The following is a 19,362-nucleotide window of genomic DNA, read 5'->3' as shown; positions in this document are numbered from 1 at the left end:
AAGCTCTTCCCTGTGAGGGTGCTGAGGAGCTGGCACAGGGTGCCCAGAGAAGCTGTGGCTGCCCCATCCCTGGCAGTGTTCAAGGCCAGGTTGGACACAGGGGCTTGGAGCATCCTGCTCTTAGTGGAAGGGGTCCCTGCCCATGGCAGGGGGCTGGAACTGGGTGAGCTTTAAGCTCCCTTCCAACCCATTCTGTAACTCCATGAATAAGAGCTTTTTGTGTTTAGCACAGCCTTGGAGCTTTGTAAAGCATTACATGGGATTCTGTATGTGTCATTTCTGAATCTCATGCATCCAGACAATAGCAGGGATTGTAAGTTGCTTTATTCACTGAGGAAAGCCTCTTCTTGCAGTTTGTTTCCTCCCCTCTGAGAAGACTCCGAATCCCAGACTGCAGTCACAGCACCAGGCACAGCGTGAAGAGTCAAACGGGTGTCTCCAGTGGCTTGGGTGAGTCGGTTCGACTGTTGCCCTCTCTCATTGTTGCAGGGTTTGTCCCCCAAGCTGGGTGTCTGCTTCCAATCCCAGCGCTGCTGCTCTGGGCTTAACTCATGCCCAGAATTCCAGCTCTGCTTGGCAGCGCTCGGATGTGCTGACAGCGAGGGCTGCATACATTACAGGCACAAAGAGGTTGACTGAGCAGTCTTATGCCTGACAGGGATTTCTTTTTGTTTTAAATTCTCCCAACCCATCAAAACGTGGTAGATAACGCACAAAGAATTGCTCTGCAATGAACGGTGTGCACATGGGAAGGGGGGTAATGGATGAATCCCTTGGGGGAAGAAGAGAGTGTTCGTGTTTGTGAGACAGAGATGTCTGGAACAGAGCTTTCTTTGGAGGAAAGGAGAAAGCTCAGGTATCGGTGTACAGGGCAGCCCTGCTGCTGGCTCGTTGCCACATCCCATCTTCGCACAATGAGGAGCTTTTCCCATGAGAACAGTGGAATCTAATTGTGTGGCTCCACTTTAAACAAAGGGTGATGGATCTGCACGTTCATTTCTACATATGGCAGAGCAATAATCACATGCTCTGGATCCCCCTGGGTATGGTGCAGTGAGTTCTGTGTGTGAGCATGAACAGCGTGTGCATGGCTGGACGCGTTAATTCCAAAGCTCCGTGTGTGAAACTGGCCTCTTATCCGCAAGGCTGAGCTTAAGTGGCAGTGGCTGCTCCTTGCCCATGGCTGCTGGGAGAAAGGGAGGAACAGACTGGCCCGACTGTACTAGCGGTGTGTAAGGAGCAGGGAGTCTTCAAATTGAATGCAGCTAATCCAGTGCCAAGGGCAGAGCGAATATTTCTATGGGAGTAAATCAGGGAGAGCACAGGGAAAGGCAGTGGTGTTTTCAGTGTTGTCTCAGCAGTCCTAAGACAAAGTCTGGTCAAAGAAGAAGGTGCTGGAGCAGCTCTGCTCTGGAGCCACGCTGAGAGAGCTGGGTTGGTTCAGCCTGGAGAAGAGAAGGCTCCTGAAGGGGAGACCTGAGAGCAGCTCCAGTGCCTGAAGGGGCTCCAGGAAACCTGGGGAGGGGTTTTGGACAAGGGATGTAGGGCCAGGCCAAGGGGAATGGCTTGAACCTGCCCGAGGGGAGACTGAGATGAGTTCTTAGGCAGAAGCTCTTCCCTGGGAGGGTGCTGAGGTGCTGGCCCAGGGTGCCCAGAGAAGCTGTGGCTGCCCCATCCCTGGCAGTGTTCAAGGCCAGGCTGGACACAGGGGCTTGGAGCAAGCTGCTCCAGTGGAAGGGGTCCCTGCCCGTGGCAGGGGTTGGAGCTGGATGTGCTTTAAGGTCCCTTCAACCCAAACCAGTGTGTGGCTCTGTGATAACCCTGGAAAGCTGCCGGTCTCTTTGCACGCAGGATGGAGCCAGGGGCCCGGGGCCCAGCTGGTGTCCGGCGGTGCTGTTGTGCCAAGGTCCTGGTTCTCCCCAGCACTGTGCGGAGCGGAGCGGAGCCTCCCGCAGCGCGGCGCGGGGCTCGGGTCAGTTGTGACCTCTGCGAGAGAGAGAGGGAGGAAGGAACAAGCCGAGCTCTCCCCGTGTGTGACCGCCCGCCGGGGCTGCGGGGCCGGGAGGCAGCGGTGGGAGGCGCCGGGCGGGGCGGGACCGGGGCGGCGGTGCCGGGTCCGCGCCGCGCAGGTTGAGAACCGCGTGGGGCAGCGCCGGGAGCGGAGCGGAGCGAGCCGAGCCAGCCATGTCCCAGCCGCGCTGCCGCTCCGTGCTCATCACCGGCTGCAGCCGGGGCATCGGGCTGGGGCTGGTGCGGGGCCTCGCAGCCGCCAGCCCCTCCCCGGACTTCGTTATCGCGACCTGCCGGTACCCCGACAAGGCGCAGGTAAGCGGGCTGCGAGCGCCGGGAGGGGCTGCGGCCGTTCTCTGCCCTACGGGCACCGGAGCCCTCCTGCCCCGGAGGGGAAGATGCAGCTCGGGGATCAAGTGGTACCGGGGGGTAGCGGGGGGCACTGCTGGGAGCGCAGGTCCCGGCAGCAAGTGCGGGGATGGATGGATGGATGGATGGATGGATGGATGGATGGATGGATGGATGGATGGATGGATGGATGGATGGATGGATGGATGGAGCTGGTGCTGTGGGAGCCTCCGAGCTGTCGGGATGCTGCCGCCCGCTCCCGAGGGCAGCGGGAACCCCCGCTCAGGCATCCCAAGCGCCGCTTCTTCCACGCCTCCAAAATCCTTCCCAGTACAACCCGTTACAGCTTCCATTGTCCTTTCTGCACGGGGTCTGTGCCCTAGAAGGGGCTGTGCCCTGTCTGACTCTCCCCTTTCTCCACTTGACTTGCAGTGAGTGAGAACGCCCGAATGAATGATGAGTTAAACACCCCTTTTAGTGCCTTTCTTGGCTGGGCAGGGACCAGAGCCTCCTGCTGAAAGCATAGTGGCTTTTGTTACGTGCTGCTGGTTGTGGATTCCCTTGCACCCCCTTGCCCTTTCATTCTTGCTGCTACAGCAGTGCAGTAACGTGCTCGGAGTCCTGCCCCATCCCCAGGCTGTTATAAATGATTGTCAGGCAGATTAAGGGCACTCCAGGAGCCTTTGGGAGGCAAATCAATGAGGGATAGGGGTCTGCTCACTTTGTGGCCATTCCTCTGCTCTGTCTCTAGTGTGAGCTTGACTCCTCAGTGGGGCAGGATGCTGCAGGGCAGCACGGCAGTGCCCCCAGGTATCACCCTCCTCCTCCTTTCTTAGCAAAGCTCTAGGGCTCCAGAGCTGCAGGAATCTGAGCTCTCAACAATGACTCTCTCAAGCACTCAAAATCCATAGGAATTCGGTAGGAAAATCGATACCAAAAGCATATTTGATCCCCATTACATTGAGAATTGATGCCGAAAGCCTCTGCATTATTTAAAGCACGGCACGAGGCTGCCTTAGCAGAATTCCCTGGCTCGAAGGGATGTAAACAGAGCTTCTGTGCCTGCTCCCTCCTGGTGGGTTTCATTCTGTTCGGAGTCACAGTGTGTGAGCACTCCGATCGCACCATGCCGGCACCGGAGGAAACGCGACAACTTTGTTCACTGCTCCACAGAAGTGCTCGGAGATGCTGTGAGGCTCCCCCTTAGAACCACACAGTGCTTTGGGTGGGAAAGGACCTTAAAGCTCACCCAGTCCCAACCCCTGCCACGGGCAGGGACCCCTTCCACTGGAGCAGCTTGCTCCAAGCCCCTGTGTCCAACCTGGCCTTGAACACTGCCAGGGATGGGGCAGCCACAGCTTCTCTGGGCACCCTGTGCCAGCGCCTCAGCACCCTCACAGGGAAGAGCTTCTGCCTAAGAGCTCATCTCAGTCTCCCCTCTGGCAGGTTAAAGCCATTCCCCTTGCCCTGTCCCTACATCCCTTGTCCAAAGCCCCTCTCCTTCAGAGGTTATAGTGCAGGTCATGCTTGTGTTCTCACCGCTCCAGCAGCCCTGTGCTGCTCTGCAGGTGCTTATAGAGCTAAAGGGAAAAAGCTTTGTTTCATGTCAGAATCTCTCTCCAGCACAAAGGCACGTTTAGGATGCTTCTGAATAGACTTGCTGAGAAACAGTCCAGCAGGCTCCTGCAGCCCCCTCACCCCCCCTTCTGTGCTACATGAGCCCCTGCACAGGTATTCACCATCATCCCGGTTGCTTTTAACTCCTGTTACAAGCTCTGGCTCTCGTCCCAGCTGCGTTTCCTATTGGTGATTGCACAACCCTCAGCACAGCAGCCGTGGTGCAGGAAACCAGCGGAGACATCGGACCTGTTGTGAGATAGAAATCTCCCTGCTCGCTTGTTTGTTCTAAAGCTGCTTTCATGCTGAGGGAGGTGCTTTTTCACCAACTGGCCCTCGTGTTCAGCAGTGATTTCTCATTGTAATGGACATGGATCAATGACAGCGGGGAGCAAAATGGTTTGGGACCTTAAAGGGAGCTTAAAGCTCACCCAGTTCCCCACGGGCAGGGACAGCTTCCACTGGAGCAGCTTGCTCCAAGCCCCTGTGTCCAACCTAGCCTTGAACATTGCCAGGGATGAGGCAGCCACAGCTTCTCTGGGCACCCTGTGCCAGCGCCTCAGCACCCTCATAGCGAAGAACTTCTGCCTTATATTGACTCTAAAGAGCTTCCTAGGAAGCATCACCTGAGCTTCGCAGAGCTTTGTGAGGGTTTTCATTGCCAGTACTTAAAAACCTTGAGCAGGAAGGCTGGCAAACCTGCACAAGCAGCTCAGTGTGCTTGGGAAGAGGCTGGGTCACTCCTCGCTAGCAGTGGGAGAAACCTGGAAAGACTGGCAGCCGCGATTCCTGTAGGCAGGAAGCTGGCCAAGAGCCGCATTCCAGTAACCCCAGTGGCGATTCTGCAGGCCACATGGGGTGCATCCCAATGGGCTGGTTGGGGGGGAGACTTGTCCTTGGTGGATCAGGGTGGGTTTTTGTTCTTTCTAAGGACCTCTAGGCCATGTGCTGCGCTTTGGCAGGACATCAATAGGAACCTCTGCAGCCAGCTGAAAGCACATTTCGAACAGATGGCTTTGGAAGCTCCGCAAGGAAGGGAGATCTTTAGTGAAGGTGCTGTGGTTGTCTCGCTGGTGTTATCCGTCCCATCTGCAGCGCACAGCCTTGGCACAGCCGTTCCACCTTCTGAGGTGCTTCCACCCTGCTGCCAGTCCCTCTCGCTGGCAGAGGGCAAGCACAGGCGTGCTCGAGCCTCCAGCCACGGGAGTCTTGGCACCATGCGCAACCACTGGCTCCGAGCTTGGATCCAATCTGGCAATGTTGAGTGTGGGATGGGAAAGGAAAGGCAAAGGTGCAGCCATCTTCTTTCCTTTGCTTTCCCTTCACTGACTTCCCAAGCACTGAAACCCCTGCGTTCAGGTTCCTGCCCTCCCAAGGCACTGCCTTAGTGCACACAAAATGGGCTTTGCCCATTTAATACCTGCCTGTTGACCACACAGACTGGGCTGTGATGGTGAGGGACTTGTTCTTTCTCTGCACACCTGAGCTGTCAGTGCTGCCTTTGTCTCTTGATGGTGATTCAAGCAGTTTACTTTTGTTTCCTCCCGTTTTTCTCTGTGGGAAGGGACCATATAAGATATCCTGCTTTATATGAATGCACTGTCCCTTATTCCTCCTGGATTTGAGGATGGACTTGGAGAACAGCAGCCTTGGACAGTCTGCTCTCACCGGGTTTGGTACAATAGCATTATCCTATTGCAGAATGCAGGGAGGGGGAAAGAGGATAGGCAGAACTTAAATGAAAAGCCGTTTAAAAGCAGAATGCCAGTTTTTAGAGGAAAAGTGATGAGATATACTTAGCTCCTGGCAAATGCATTGAGGGGATGACAGTCAGCAGCAATTCCCTGGGAGCTGCGAGTTATCCAAGGAATCTCAGGGTGTAGCTGACACGGAGATAACTGCATACTCCGGAGTCCTCTGAACAGCGGATGGACAAGAGCCCCGAGGAGCTGACTTTAGGAAGAGATGCTGGGCTCTGCTTTCCTCTGCTTACTGCAGAAAGCAGCACCCCTGTAACTCGCTCACCCTGGCTAATGCTGAGCAGCTGCAGGCTCTTGCATGTGAGTGTGCTGGCAGGAGTTGTAAAAACTCAGCCTTCTTGTGCTGAATAGCTCCTAGGTGGCCTCCGCGGAACATTTGCCTAACAAATGGCTTTTAGATCACACGATAACACGCAGCAGGCCTGCAGGCGAAGCGAGATAACCGCTGCCCCTCCTCGAAAAGCACCATGCGAGGCTCCTTCAGCCACGCTTTGATTCGGAGCTGCCTTCGCTTGGGCCGCTCCAAGAGAGAGGAAGCAGCTACAAACCTCTTGCAGAATGATCCTGATGTCCTGTCTTTGCACTCCAGATGGACAAAACCACAGCGTGGTTATTATAAGGCAGATGGCTCATGGACCCATCTGTGTTCTCCCCCCACGCTGCTTTGGTTTCTTGCTCCTTTTCCCCCATCCTGCTTCCCCGTAAGTGGGAAAACCCCTCTGACCTAAAGTCTCAGGCTGCACCTAATGATGCTGTAGTCCCCACTATGACCTGCTGGGATGTAAAAGGAAGAGATGGCTTTCTGGGGGGAGCCAGGTAGCTGAAGGGATCCAAATGGCCCCAGTGTAAATCAGTTCACAGCACTCTGTGTACTCAGCTTGGCTGTGCTGAGAGCCGAGTGTGGGACAGGAGCATCTCTTGTTCCTCCTGCTCTCCCTGCAAGCCCAAGTGTGTTCCCAGGTGAACAAGAAAGCGTTCAGTTCCTCCCTGCTCAAGAGTCCTCTTCTGGACTCTGGAAAGCTTCCAGGGCTTAATGTGCTGTTTCCCTTCCTCTGAAGTAGGAGATAGTGTTACCAACAGTGCTGTGTCTGTTCCCTTGTCAGACACAGAGCTCGCACTGAAGTGCTCCTGCTCACTGTCTCTGTCAGGTTTTGGTTGTGGTTTTCCTTTCCTACATATTTAAGCCATGTGGCTGCTATTGGGAAGGACAGTGCTGTAGTGAGACACAGAGGTGCTGTAACAGGCAAAGGGGGCATTCCTGAGGTCCTTCTCATTCTTATTCAAAGGTTATTACAGTGTTGGTCTGTTGCTTTATTCTGGAAGTGTTTTGCACTTCCTACAGCATTAAGATTCAGCTCTTCTGGATTTGGGGCAGTCTGCAGGAGCTCAGTGTAAGCATCAACACAGCCAAACAGTGAGTTGGCTGTACACTGTGATACCGGATAGCCTGTCTCAATATGATCCATCTTTGACTTTGTCCAAGCAGGATGATGTGACGGATACCCAAGTGCTCTTTGCCTGACAAAGCTGCCTACAGTCTCTGTTAGTTTGGCTTGATTGCTTCCAACTGGCCTCGGATGGCCAGGTCCTTTCCAAGAGTTGTAACCAGAGTGAATAATGCTTTCGGAAAGAAGACAGAGTAAATCTTGCTAAATGACAAAGACAACATTCCTGCCTGAGATCCAGCAATAAATACCTTGCGTATTGATGGAGCTGTACCTGGGATAGCCTTGTTTAAAGTGGATTAGGCTGGCTCTTTGTTAATCGTAGTTAGGATCAGCAGGCAGGAAAGGAGATGCTAATCAGAGGGTAATTTTTCCTTGGAATCCCTAAGAATGCATTCTCAGGGGGCACTATCCAGGTGCAGAGCTACGAGGGGGTTGTGGTGTTGGGTTTGTATTGCTTGGTTTCAATTTGGTTATCACATTACTCCAACTAAAAATGACTTAGCCTGGGCTATGTCAGCTGTACTTACCGCATGAACTGACATTAAAGCACGAGCTGCACCTCAAACAGCAGTGCCAATGAGCTCCCTTATTCTTCTCTATGGGCTGCACTGCATTGCATTGCAGTAATACTTCCAGAGCTCTCTGGACACAGGAGGCTTTTGGTGTCTTTGATCAGAACTACCTGGGGTGGGGGGAGAGAAGCAGCACACACGGCTCAAAACGGCTGTATTCAGACATGCTGCATTCATGGCAGTGCAATGTGCCTCAGTGCTCCTCCCTGCATGTTCCTTCTAGGTACAGCAGGGAAAAGGAGAGGCTTTCCTGCAGTGTTTAGGTTTCCTGAGAGGATTTTCATCTCCTGTTTATATCCTAATCTAAGGCAGAATAATGTTCTCGAAGACCAAAGCTCTCTAAGGTAGTTTTATGCCTGGAAACTGTTTCTGAGAAACTTCAAGCACTGAAGTGGGAGTCACTTGTTAACCAAGTAATTAACCCAATGGAAAAATCATTGCATTTGAAAGCTGATTTGCATCCAGCAACTGTAATTTCATGCTGGTTATGTTCTGGATGAATGCTTATTCCTGCCCTCTTTGGAGTTGGTAATTGAACATATTGCTTTCTCACTTCAGAAGCCTCTCGGCTGCTGTCACTACACAGAACATCTCTGGCCTTTTAGCAGAAGTTAGTAGCTTGTTTCTGCCAGAGAGTAAAGCAATGTGGCTATAAATAAATGAACAAACCTTGGGAAGCCAGAGCACTTCTGGAGTTTATTATCAAGTAAGTGATGCTGTCAAACCGAAGTCCAGTCCAAAGCCCCAGAATTATTGCAGGCCTTGACATGGCAGAACTATTTCATGGCTGGCTATCGATAAACAAGACAGTGTGTTCTGAGCCTTTCATCTGTTGAAAACTCTCCCATTAAGCCCTATCCAGGGGAAGGAATGTCTTCTGGTTTTGTGCTTCTGACTTGTTCCCCTTCCTTTCCCCTCCCCTTAATGGCCTTAACTGCAGTTGTAGATTGTCCTCAGTGGGAGAACAAGTTCTCTAAACAAGCCTGGAGGGAATCCTGCAGAGTATGAACTGAGATAAAGGATGTAATGCATTACAGCTTGACAGAGGACACCGAGTCCCAAAGTGTCTCCAAGTGGCAAAGAAGTACTCTTTCAAAACCAGCCCTCCTAACCCCTATTCCCAAAGGGCTCCTAAAGAAATGGATCTGCTTGAGCTGGAATGTTTGGCCAGGTTGCTCAGTCTCCTAAACATAGCTGGGAGTATGTAATCCATCTGTTACATTTGGCCGTGCTTCCCACTTGGCTACATGGCACAGAAACTTCAGTATTCCAGCTGGAATTTGGACACACTTTGTCCAGCAGCAACACCAGGATAGCACTGATTTCCTCCAAGAACACCAGTCAGTTCTCTGCTAAGAGATAGTAGGCAGATGAGTGAATTACAGCTATCTAGCAGGGAGAGAATAGCTCTTGTGGACAGTTGCTGTGAATGTAACTGGTTTCATGTGTGCTTTACCTTCAGTTACAAGAATTGAAGCTAAGGAGAGTGCAGGAAAACAGAATTTCCATGGGAAAACTGCTAGGAAACTGTACTAAATTCCACTAATTTAGTAACACTAATTCCAAATGGCTTTTCTTAAGCATTCCTGTAGCCCTGAACTGATGTAACGCACGAGCTGAGCTTCAGGAGAATTCTGCTTTCCTTAAAGAAGTGAGGAATTCCTGTCCTGGAATGCACTGTGAGCTTTGGGTCTGCTGTAACTGGCACTGGGAGCTGCTTGATCAAAGACCTTTGGTTACCCTGCAAGCACACCTCGAGCTGCCCGCACCGAGAACTCTTAACTCAGTGTGCTGGTGGTCTTGAGTATGAAGAGTCCAGTTTCTTGAGGCAGTTATCTTGCTCTCAGGAAAGCTGCTCAGCAGGTTGCAGCCACAGCAGTGTCAGCGCCTGCAGTCCAGTTACGAAAAGAAATGGCAGTTTCAGTGCTGGAGGTGCAGATTTCAAGCTGGTTTATGTAATAGTCATGGCTATGTAAAAGATAACCTGAAAGATTTCTTCTTTCTAGGAACTCCAGCAGCTCAGCAAGCAATACAGCAACATCAAGCTCCTTCAGCTGGGTGAGTAAACGGCTTATACATCATTATATTCAGCTAAGTCAGGTGAGTGCATCTGAAGGAACAGGTCTCTTGGGTGATCAGTAGCTGAAAAACCATCACCCTCATCTTCAGATAACATAATCTATGTGAAGTCCTCCTCACGCTGTCATCTCAGCGTGCTGTCCCCGTTCAGACTAATGCCTTAGCTTTGGTTTGGCACGCGTCGGACAGTGACAAACAGCATCTGACCCACACACTGTGGCTGTTGTTGGCTCCTCTGTGCAGATGTGGTCTGCGAAAACAGCATCAAGAAAGTAGTCAAGGAAGTGGAGGAGATTGTGGGCGACAAAGGTCTGAACTGCCTCATTAACAACGCTGGCATCAATGTGCTTGCTTCCTTGGAAGAAGTCACAGCAGAGACAATGCTCACCATTTATGAAACCAACACAGTTGCCCAGCTGATGGTCACCAAGGTAAGAATTGGGAGGCACGTGCTTAATCTATGGTACTAGAAGAGGCTTTTCCCCTTGTAACCAAAGCATTTGTCACCCTGGGACTGCACAGACACAGTTCTCATATCACACTGTGTGCCTAGAGAGCAGCAAGAAATCATTTTATTAAGGCTCTTTTAATTTAAATGCACCTGGTATAAGGTCACTTCAGTGGATTGGCTGGGTTAGGAGGTGGCCAGAAGAGACTGAAGGTCCTTGCTACCTACAGCTGGCTGTTGTAGACAGGTTTCCTATAGTCAGCTTGTATGGGGAGCCATCACCCTTCTCCATAGATTGCTTTGGCCAAGGGCAAACTGACCAAGTTCACACAAACTCTTGTTTCCACAGGCATTTCTCCCCCTTCTGAGGAAGGCAGCCCAGCTGAGCACGGGAATGGGCTGCCACAGAGCTGCTATTATCAATATGTCCTCTCTTGCTGCCTCCATGCAACTCGTCCAGGCAAATGAGATGTTCCTCAAGGTCTACCCCTACAGGATAGCAAAGGTTTGTGGGCTGTGCTCAATGGGCGAGTTAAAGACCACTCTGAGCTTAGGATGATGAGGTGAGGTGTGCAGCACCTCTTGGACAGGCTGACACAGGAACTGTCCTTGTTCCTCATGTGGCTGGAAATGGGAAAACCATACACCTGGAGCGAGCATGCCAGCTTCTTAAGAACAGGTTCCATCATGGCTCCCATACAGACCCATTGCAGAGGGACTTGGCATTCAGGGAAAAACTGATGCCATCAGGTGTGTAACCTATTAGTTGTGTTCCTGTCCAGTCCAAGCAAGACAGCAAGCATGGAACTCCACAAAAGGTGTGCTGAGCTGTACCTGGCAATGCTTGCTAAGGAAAGGTGGAGTTTTGAGGTTTGTCACATCCAGAGTTTGTACAGTCAAGATCAGGCGTTACAGTTTCTCCTACACCACCTCCTCATAAGCTGTTGGTGTGCTTGTTTTCCCTGTTCAGAAGTCAAACCCGGAATGTTTGTGTAGTGATTACTGCAGAAAAACAGAGTCCTTATGTCAATATTATTTTCTCCACAGCTCCTTAGCAGTTTCACATGGTTCTTTAACTTCCATCATAATTTGGTTTCATCTTTGGGCAGTAAGCTAATGGCAACAGAGCTTTCACAGTGCTTCTCTTAGAAGGCATCTCTGAGAATGAAGCCCCACTAAGCCTGGATAAGTTACTGTGATACTGTTACTGCCCCTTCCTTTGGCAGCATGGTGGAAGGGAGGTGACACTTAGCTTGGCTTAAGGTCTTGCTCAAGCTTTGTAAAGCTAGCACGCTGATCGATGGTTTCCACTCCCATAGACTGCGCTGAACATGATCACCAGGTGCCTTGCTGCAGACTTGAAATCGGATGGAATTCTTTGTATTTCTTTGCATCCAGGCTGGCTTCAGACAGACATGGGTGGAAACATGGTAAGTGACATGTGAAATGTGACAGCATGACTCCTGTGTTGTCCCAGCCCTTGTGCAAGAGCCCTCTGCACAGTGTACACTTCCGTGTGCTGCAGAGGCCCTTGAGAAGCATGAAAATACATCCCCCTTGATTCTAGTAACTCCTTAAATGCCATTGATTCTCTTCTGTAAGATATTCCCTGTAATGATCTAACTTGATTTGCTGTAGGCTCCCATGCAGGTGCAAGAGGCTATCCCTGGTATCCTCTCTGTTCTGGACCGTCTTGGCGAAAAGGAGAACGGTTCCTTCCTGGACTGGCAAGGGGAAACACTACCGTGGTAGAAGTGCCCAGCACACTGCAGAAACAGCACATCAGTCACTGTTTAACTGTGCCACTATTGTCTGTGTCCCTAGGGTTTTCTTATACACTAGTTGAAATAGCCAGTTGGATACCAGCCTCTTTCTAGGTGTATGTGGGAAGTGAGGTGGCTGACTCTTCTCCTTGGTATTGCTACTGCTCTGTTCTAATGCCTCCTGCAAATACTACTGTGCTCTTAGTGATGGAACCACCTAAAATAGATAGAAGATAAAGCAGGTTAGATCCAGGGGCTGGTTCCTCATCACTTCCAAAACCAAACTCTTTGCAGAAGTAAATGACCTGACCTCAGAGTAAGGCCCAGTGTATGCTGTCAGATTCCAGTCTACTGGAGACATGGCTCTGGGAAAGGTTCTTTGGTTTCCTTCAGTCCTAATGGAGCCAAGGCTGCAGTTGCCCAGCTCTAAACTACATGGATTTGGTACTTCTCTCAACTCCTCAGCAACCTCTGCATGTCCCCAGATTGACAGCACACACCAGGCACTTGCTTTGTTCCCAGTGGGTGACTAACATCCTGATATGGGGGTGGCAATGCTGTTTTGTACATAAACTTCTGAATTGTCTTCAATAAAGCCCTGTTTAAACAAACAGCCTGTTTACTGAACCACTTCATTTGTCTGCACATAGGTTTCTGTTCCCTGACCAGAGAAACGTACATTGCAGGAAGAAACTCTCGCCCTTAGGGCTAGATGGGTTTGACGTGGTGGGGTGGACCTGGAGCTGAGGCAGACCCTTGTTCTAGCCTGAAATCCTCAAAGCAGCTGGTGAACAAGCACCCTGTGTTCTGCCTGGGAGTGAGTATAAAAGCAGAAAGTTCTTTGAAGTCTGGGGTTGGCTTGAGCATCGCTCCCCCCTGCCAGCTGATGAGGCACTTTCATGCTGCGCCAAGGCGGTGGGCTCCTGTACCAGTCAAAGACAAACAGCAGCCAGGTAAGTGGGAGAGACAGGCGCGGCTGTTCCTGGACAGCAGCCATCCTCAGACCTGCCCTCGGATGCGGCTGTGGGTGTGCATGGAGCGCTGTCTGTGTGCCTCCCGTGGTCCCTGTGCTGACAGGGATACGAAGCCTCACTAACGACCCCGTGAGCAGCGTTCCGTGATGGGCTGCTGTGGTTGAGCAGGTGAGCAAAGTGCAGTGCTATCAACTGCCAGCCATTGACTTCCCTCTCAAAGGGTGCCTGCGGGACCAGCACAAACCCAACAGGTAAGGGGCAAGCTCGTTGAACTGTTTCGTTGGAATTGGATGTGGGAAAGGAGTCATCACAGAACCCCAGAGTGGTTTGGGTTGAAGGGACCTTAAAGCTCATCCAGTTCCACGGGCAGGGACCCCTTCCACTGGAGCAGCTTGCTCCAACCTGGCCTTGAACACTGCCAGGGATGGGGCAGCCACAGCTTCTCTGGGCACCCTGTGCCAGCGCCTCAGCACCCTCACAGGGAAGAGCTTCTGCCTAAGAGCTCATCTCAGTCTCCCCTCGGGCAGGTTAAAGCCATTCCCCTTCTCCGATCACCGCACGCCTGCTCCAGCCTCCTCATGGCCCCTTGATGGACTGGAAACCTGCTCCATCATCTCCCTGGAGCCGTCTCCACGCTCTTCCCCCAGCTGGCTCCGGGGAATGCGGACAGAAACACCCCCGCTCCATGACCCACACGGCGGGAGCAGGCTGCGGGGAAGGGCAGCGCCCCTTTGCCACAGCCTTTGGAGCGCTGCCCCGGCTCTGCTGCCGGCTGCGAGGGCAGCGCGGCTGAGGCACGGCCCCGCCGCCCTTCACCCCCATGCCCTGAGCCCGGCGCCTGCGCGGCGGCGGCCGGAAGTTCCGGGGCAGAGGCGGGTGGGCTGGTGAGTGATGGCGGCCGCGGGCTGAGGGGAGCAGCGGTGCGGGGCTGCGGCGGGGGCGAGCCGGCCGCCCTCGGTGATGGCCCTTGGTTAGGCCGCGGGGCTGCGCCTCGCTTCCCCTCCGTTTTGTGCTATGGAAGCACCGTTCCCCCCACACCACCGCGAGCTGTGTGCCTGGCGGCTGAAGCGGCCTTGGTTTTGAGCCTAGGGAGGCCGAAGCTTTATTAATCACGTCTGCAGCGGTGCCTGTGGGCCAGGCCTCTGCGGCAGAACATAAGGGAGTGTTGGTGGAGTGAGGAGGGTGCTGCAGGTGCCTCAGCCCGCCTCTTGGGGGGCAGTAGGGAAGAGCTTTGGGAACGTATTTACCTCGTTGTAATCGGTGTTCTTGTTTTCACAGCCCTTCCTGCCTCCGACAGTGAGCGGAGTGAAGCAGCATGTTAATAGCACAGGCGGCTTCCCATCTGCTGAGGGCTTCCCGGCTTGCAGGTGCGTGGCTGTTCTGTGATCTGGGCTCATGTGCTTTGCTCTGTTGGTTGGGGTGGTTCTGTGCTTGCTCCCAGAAACTCCTGTCCCAGCGAGCAGGGCAGGAGCGGTGAGGCTCTTGTTATGTCTCTGGTCTATCAGTATTGTGTAGCTCTGATTTGGCTTCTTTTAAGCTTAGGAGGAGATTGCATAGCAGCAGAAAGGCTTAAACCAGCAGACTACCCGCTTCCTACCCATTCCAAACCGCACTAACGCAGTTTATACAGTAAAACACTGTATAATGTAGTTTTAGTAATGACGTTATAGCAATGTAAGTCGGTTTAAATACATCCTTCCTTGTTTTTGTGATGGGAACGTAGTTTGTAAGCAGCTTCCTCTAGGAGGTTATCCTGGCCACAGTGGTCTGATGGTTTGAGAGCTGGACAGAGCTTTTCTTAAGGTCCTGTTTGAAACTTCTGCCTCTTAAGTGAACTTCTTTTCTCCTCCAAGGCCACCGTTTGCCCAGGTCAGTGTCTTCCTTTCTTTGCTATCATTCTACACCTGCCCGCTACTGCACGCAGCCCTCAAGCAAGAGCGGAGCCCACGCTCAGCAATCCCATGACCCTGAACTGGAAGAGATTCTGATCCCCAGAAAACTGTCCATCAGCCCTTTGGAGAGCTGGCTCACAGTCAGGTACTTCCTTCCGAAAGCAGAAGGCCTCAATGCTCAGGAGGATGCTGGCCGGGAACCCCTCCAGCGATATGACTGTCCCCCAGCCGATGAGGGAGGTGATGTGGAGGAAGGAGAAGGAACACCTAACAACAAGGTTCAGTGTAAGAACGTGTTGGAGATTCGCAGGAGGAAAATGAATAAGCACAAGTACAAAAAGCTGCTGAAGAGAAGGAAGTTCATACGGAGGAGGATAAAGGAAGGTCGCAAGAAGAAACGGCAGGTAAGCTCAGGGTGGAGAGCTCCATGACATAAATGTGGCTGCTTCTCAGACTGGTTCAGGTGTCAAATCATGGTTTTAAGTGGAATTGATTTAGGGGAAGTGGCAGCAGCAGCTCGGGAGCCATAATGAATTCAGCATTTACTGGCACAATAGTTTTTTCTGGTTAGTGTTTGACCTATGCATCTTCAGAAGCTGTAATTCACCCTGTCTCTGTGGTTGTAAACAGGTATGTGTGATAGTTGCTATGCATAACCTTTCTTCATGACAGTAACTTATGTGTGGCTAATGGAGAGGAATTTTAGTGTTTGTGTGGAAGATTAATTCATGTGTCTGTGTTACATCAGGGAGACTGGTTTGATTTCTGTCCTGTCCTGCCAGCATCCTTAAGTGCTTCCTATTGCCTGTTCCTGTATAGAAGCCTTTTACTTCCCTTAATAGAAGGGGTGAAGGAAGACATAGGACTTCATTCAAGCCATAGGTGTTTCATTCACCACTACCTTTCAGCTGTTAGGTTTGCTATAATACAGTTTAGTTCATTCTCTGGTGATTTTCAACTTGCCTAGATGCAGATTGGGGCTAATTGTAATGCCATTTCTTGAGGTTTGTAGGTAGCAGTGTTGAGCACTTCATGATGAGGAAATCCTCTTAATTTGCTTAGTTTCATTTTCCATCTTCTCAGTTTTCTTTGCACTGGACTTTAAAATAATGCTTGTGCAGTTCAGTATGTTTTCTTAGAAACTCACTTGGAACAAGCTGCCTACTAAAAGCATTTTTCCTTTGTGTCTACATTATTTCCTGGTTTCCCCCTGGGACACATGGACAAGGGATGAAATCTTGAGTGTTGCTTCTAAACTATGTTACAGTTTTATGTCTCTTTATATATTCTGTTTTAGGTCAAGTTTGAGAAAGATTTGGAGCGCATCTGGAAACGAGCTGGCTTGAAAAAACCCCCTGAAGGATGGCAAACACCCAAGATATTCCTGAAAAGCTCAAAGCAATAAACGCATCTGTAATGAGTGTTCACCTGTAATTGTAATTAAAAAAGGGATATTTAAGTACATGGATTACATGTAACTTTTTTCTGAGTGTGATGAAATCAGTAGGAGGAAGCTTTCAATCTCAGTGAGCACTTTGCCAAGGGCAAACCTGACAGCAATATGCTTTTCCTTCCCAAGGGAATGGTGTGAGCTCTCATATAGTGCCTTGGCAGTGCTGTACAGTCCTGTGCTGCTGCCCTGACTATGAGCAAAGGGGTCTTAGACAAGCTGGATTTCTGAAGTTCCTATTTACAATTAGACTGAAGGACGTGCTACAAGGCCGATGGGATGAAGTGAAAGAATTCTTCTGATGATCTATTACACAAGCATATTGGAAAGTTCTCAAAATCTCTTTCTTTCATAGATTTACTGTAGAAGGGCTGGTGTTTACTAAGAGTTATGGTGAAAGAGGAATTGGATCAGAATACGTCTGTGTGAGCTTTAATTCTCCCTTACCCTGAGCCATTGCATGAGCATCCTTAAAGGGCACATTTTATTTTTTCTGTTCTATTTTGTGCTAATAAAAAATGTGTTTTTTTTTTTTCCTGCAATTGCTTCTTGTCCTACAGAACATCCAGTATTACCCAGCCCATGCTGGTGAAAGTTCAGAGCTAATTAGTCATGACCTATAAAACCTGTTTTGTGCCCGAGACAACCCCGTTGTAATCAGGTATTACGTGGTTGAAGGAAGTAATGAAATCTGTGAAAAATAGAGATGTTTTAAATAAACCCTGACAAAGGACTTGATATCTAGGTTCTGCTGCTGATTTCCTGTTTGAGGCAGTTAACTTCTGTGTATTTAACTCTTCCTTGTCTGTATTCTAGCAGATAGATGAGGTGGACTGACCTCAGAGAGAAAGGAGGGAAAAAGAATTGAGCTCCCTTAGGCCTATCGTTGTGCAGCACACAGGAAAGCTGCCCTGAAAATGCATTCCCTTTTATCTCCCAAGAGCAGAACGCTTGCCTAAGCTGAAAGGGAAGGAAACAAAAGGTAATCTGTGGAACTCCCTGCCACAAGGTACGGTTTAGTGTTGCTGCTGGAGGGATAAGGGGCTCCCCGCAAAGAGCGTGCCTGAGGTTCTGTGGATGGCTTTACTCTTGTCACTAGATGGCGATAAACTCAAAGCCTCTGGAGCTCCGTAGCCTTTGGTGTGGGAGTTGGCTGGATCTTTGTGCTGGTATTTTAGGGAAAGGGTACGCCCACAGTTAAAAATGCATTAATCTTGTCGGAGAGCTGGTGGCGTTCTGCGAGCTCTTGAAGTCCTGCAGAAACATGTGGTTAGCACATTTTTATAGCGCTTTTTTTTTCCCCAAACCATATGTTAACAGTAGGCAACTTTGATCAAATATATTAAAAACGTGTTCTGTCCTTTTCATGCTTTAAATAGGCAGCAGTTGCTTTTAACCAAGACCAGTAGGACCCTCTCGCAGCCTATTGTCAGGATTTGGAGGAGGAGGATGTCTGGCCATGAGCCTTAGGAGCTTACCAAGCAAGAGAAGACAGAGTGTTGATCCTGGCTTGCAGGTTTGTTAAACAGGCAGAGTGCATTTGGATGTTTCTAAAATAGCAATAAGCATTCCCTGCACAAGGATGCACAGATGAAGGGCTGAGGCCTGAGCGATTTAGCACCTTTGAAGTCAGGTCCATGTCTTTTTCCCTCCCTCATCACATTTAAGTGTCTGTTCTAGTGTTCTCTGTCAGCCCTAGAGTTTCTCTTTCTGACTCTCAGCCCAAGCTTGCTGGTTTCCTGTCTAGGGAAGAATGGTAATCAGTTTGCATATTTCCAGGAGATTGCTGGCTGCTGAAGGGTTGGGATGCCTTTGGAATTACACAGAGAAAAAGACTTTATAAAAGGACAGCAGCAGCATGCCCTGCTAATTTATCAATGCTGTACGTCTGATTCCAGTTTTGAGCTTTATTCTGCCTTGATTTTGTCTTATTTAATCCTACAGCTTGCATTTTTGTTCTAGATGCTAAATACACGAACTACCCAAGGGTGCATTACCCATTTTTATCCACTAAGGCTTAGGTTAGGTTTTAGGTCTCTCTAGTTTGATGCAAAACCTCTCTTGCTCTTGGGAAGCATGATGCTGGGGCTGTAGATCACAAGCTTGTCCGTTGTATTCATGTCTGCTGGGATCATGCAGGCAGAGAACTTTGCCATTCTCCTGGATCAGCACCCTCGCCTTGCTCTCTAACTTGTTTCTATATTGGGTTAGTGGGAAATAATGGCATGTGGGAATTGCAAAGCATAACTCAGTGCCTTGTGATATTTGAGTGCAAGTGAACTCTTCTACTATGGCAAGGACCATGTTATATTAAGGTGCTTGTGTGGAGAATTGCAAGTCTCCATGAAGTAAAGTAGCTTATTAAATGGTATGCTCTCTAAGTAGCAGTCCATATTGTAGTCTGCCAAGAGTAATCATTACTTTCACATCTCTTGGACGTAATTGCACCACCATGTGTAGAAGTCTGGGATGACTGGGTCATTTTCAGCTGTTTATAAACCATCCATGGCACTTATGCCTGTCTGTCATATAAATGCTATGTCCCTTTTTGCTGCTGTACCTCGAAGCATGGCTCAGGATTCTGTTTTCATTATGGCAGATACTGCACAGACTGTGTCTTATGTGGCACTAATCAGATAATATAAACCAGGGTTGTATCAACTTGCTGTAACTGCCTTGACCACAGGATGCAATTTAAACTGGCTCACTTTGCTAAAGAGAATGAGAGGGATGAAACCTGCACGTATTTTTCTATAGGGGGAGCACAAGTACAGAATGTACTGTTGACAAAGCTTTACTATGGGATGCTGCTCCTCTCCAAAATACGTGTACACCAGCGTACTTGCAGTTAGCAAATGTGTATGTGCAGATGTGGCTGTGCTATGGGCTGCAAACAGGAAAGGCTTGACTTTTACACTCTTAAATTAGTAAAGACTTGAAGATTTTTGCTTCATCTTACTATTCTGCTGAGAGGAAATGGTTGGAAGTCAGGATATGGTTG

General features: G+C 50.2%; 2 protein-coding genes across 5 annotated transcripts in view; both read left to right on the top strand.

Annotated features, from left to right (window-relative positions):
- The window catches only part of LOC130598136 (C-factor-like), a 120,075-nt gene extending 107,098 nt beyond the window's left edge, over positions 1–12,977 (top strand). The window contains exons 2-7 of one of the 4 annotated variants that reach the window (XM_057407274.1): positions 2,163–2,325; positions 9,762–9,813; positions 10,078–10,265; positions 10,632–10,787; positions 11,602–11,712; positions 11,921–12,656. In XM_057407274.1, the coding sequence (XP_057263257.1) occupies positions 2,185–2,325; positions 9,762–9,813; positions 10,078–10,265; positions 10,632–10,787; positions 11,602–11,712; positions 11,921–12,034 (762 nt within the window). In that variant the 5' untranslated portion in view covers positions 2,163–2,184 and the 3' untranslated portion in view covers positions 12,035–12,656. Of the gene's footprint in view, positions 1–2,063; positions 2,326–8,039; positions 8,927–9,761; positions 9,814–10,077; positions 10,266–10,631; positions 10,788–11,601; positions 11,713–11,920; positions 12,657–12,695 lie in introns of those variants that run through there. The other 3 variants (XM_057407275.1, XM_057407273.1, XM_057407276.1) reach the window with 3 other exon arrangements.
- A 1,319-nt stretch (positions 12,978–14,296) lies between these two features.
- AURKAIP1 (aurora kinase A interacting protein 1) lies at positions 14,297–16,373 on the top strand. The gene is made up of 3 exons (XM_057407311.1): positions 14,297–14,386; positions 14,873–15,315; positions 16,209–16,373. Exons 1-3 carry the CDS (start codon positions 14,335–14,337, stop codon positions 16,314–16,316), a joined length of 603 nt encoding a protein of 200 aa, XP_057263294.1. The 5' UTR covers positions 14,297–14,334; the 3' UTR covers positions 16,317–16,373.
- The last annotated feature ends 2,989 nt before the right edge of the window (positions 16,374–19,362 follow it).

The sequence above is a fragment of the Pezoporus wallicus genome, unplaced genomic scaffold (genome assembly GCF_028554395.1).
Source record: "Pezoporus wallicus isolate ANWC-B61680 ecotype Strahan unplaced genomic scaffold, APGP_CSIRO_Pwel_v1 contig_14689, whole genome shotgun sequence".
In the NCBI taxonomy this organism is placed as follows: domain Eukaryota; kingdom Metazoa; phylum Chordata; class Aves; order Psittaciformes; family Psittacidae; genus Pezoporus; species Pezoporus wallicus.
Note: the sequence above shows the minus strand (reverse complement) of the source record. Positions and strands in the feature narration are given on the sequence as shown.

Coding starts and splice junctions, on each gene's coding strand:
- AURKAIP1 (XM_057407311.1), top strand. CDS start 14,335: ATGTTAATAGCACAGGCGGCTTCCCATCTGCTGAGGGCTTCCCGGCTT. Junction 14,387..14,872: donor GAGGGCTTCCCGGCTTGCAG/GTGCGTGGCTGT, acceptor TTCTCCTCCAAG/GCCACCGTTTGCCCAGGTCA. Junction 15,316..16,208: donor GTCGCAAGAAGAAACGGCAG/GTAAGCTCAGGG, acceptor ATTCTGTTTTAG/GTCAAGTTTGAGAAAGATTT.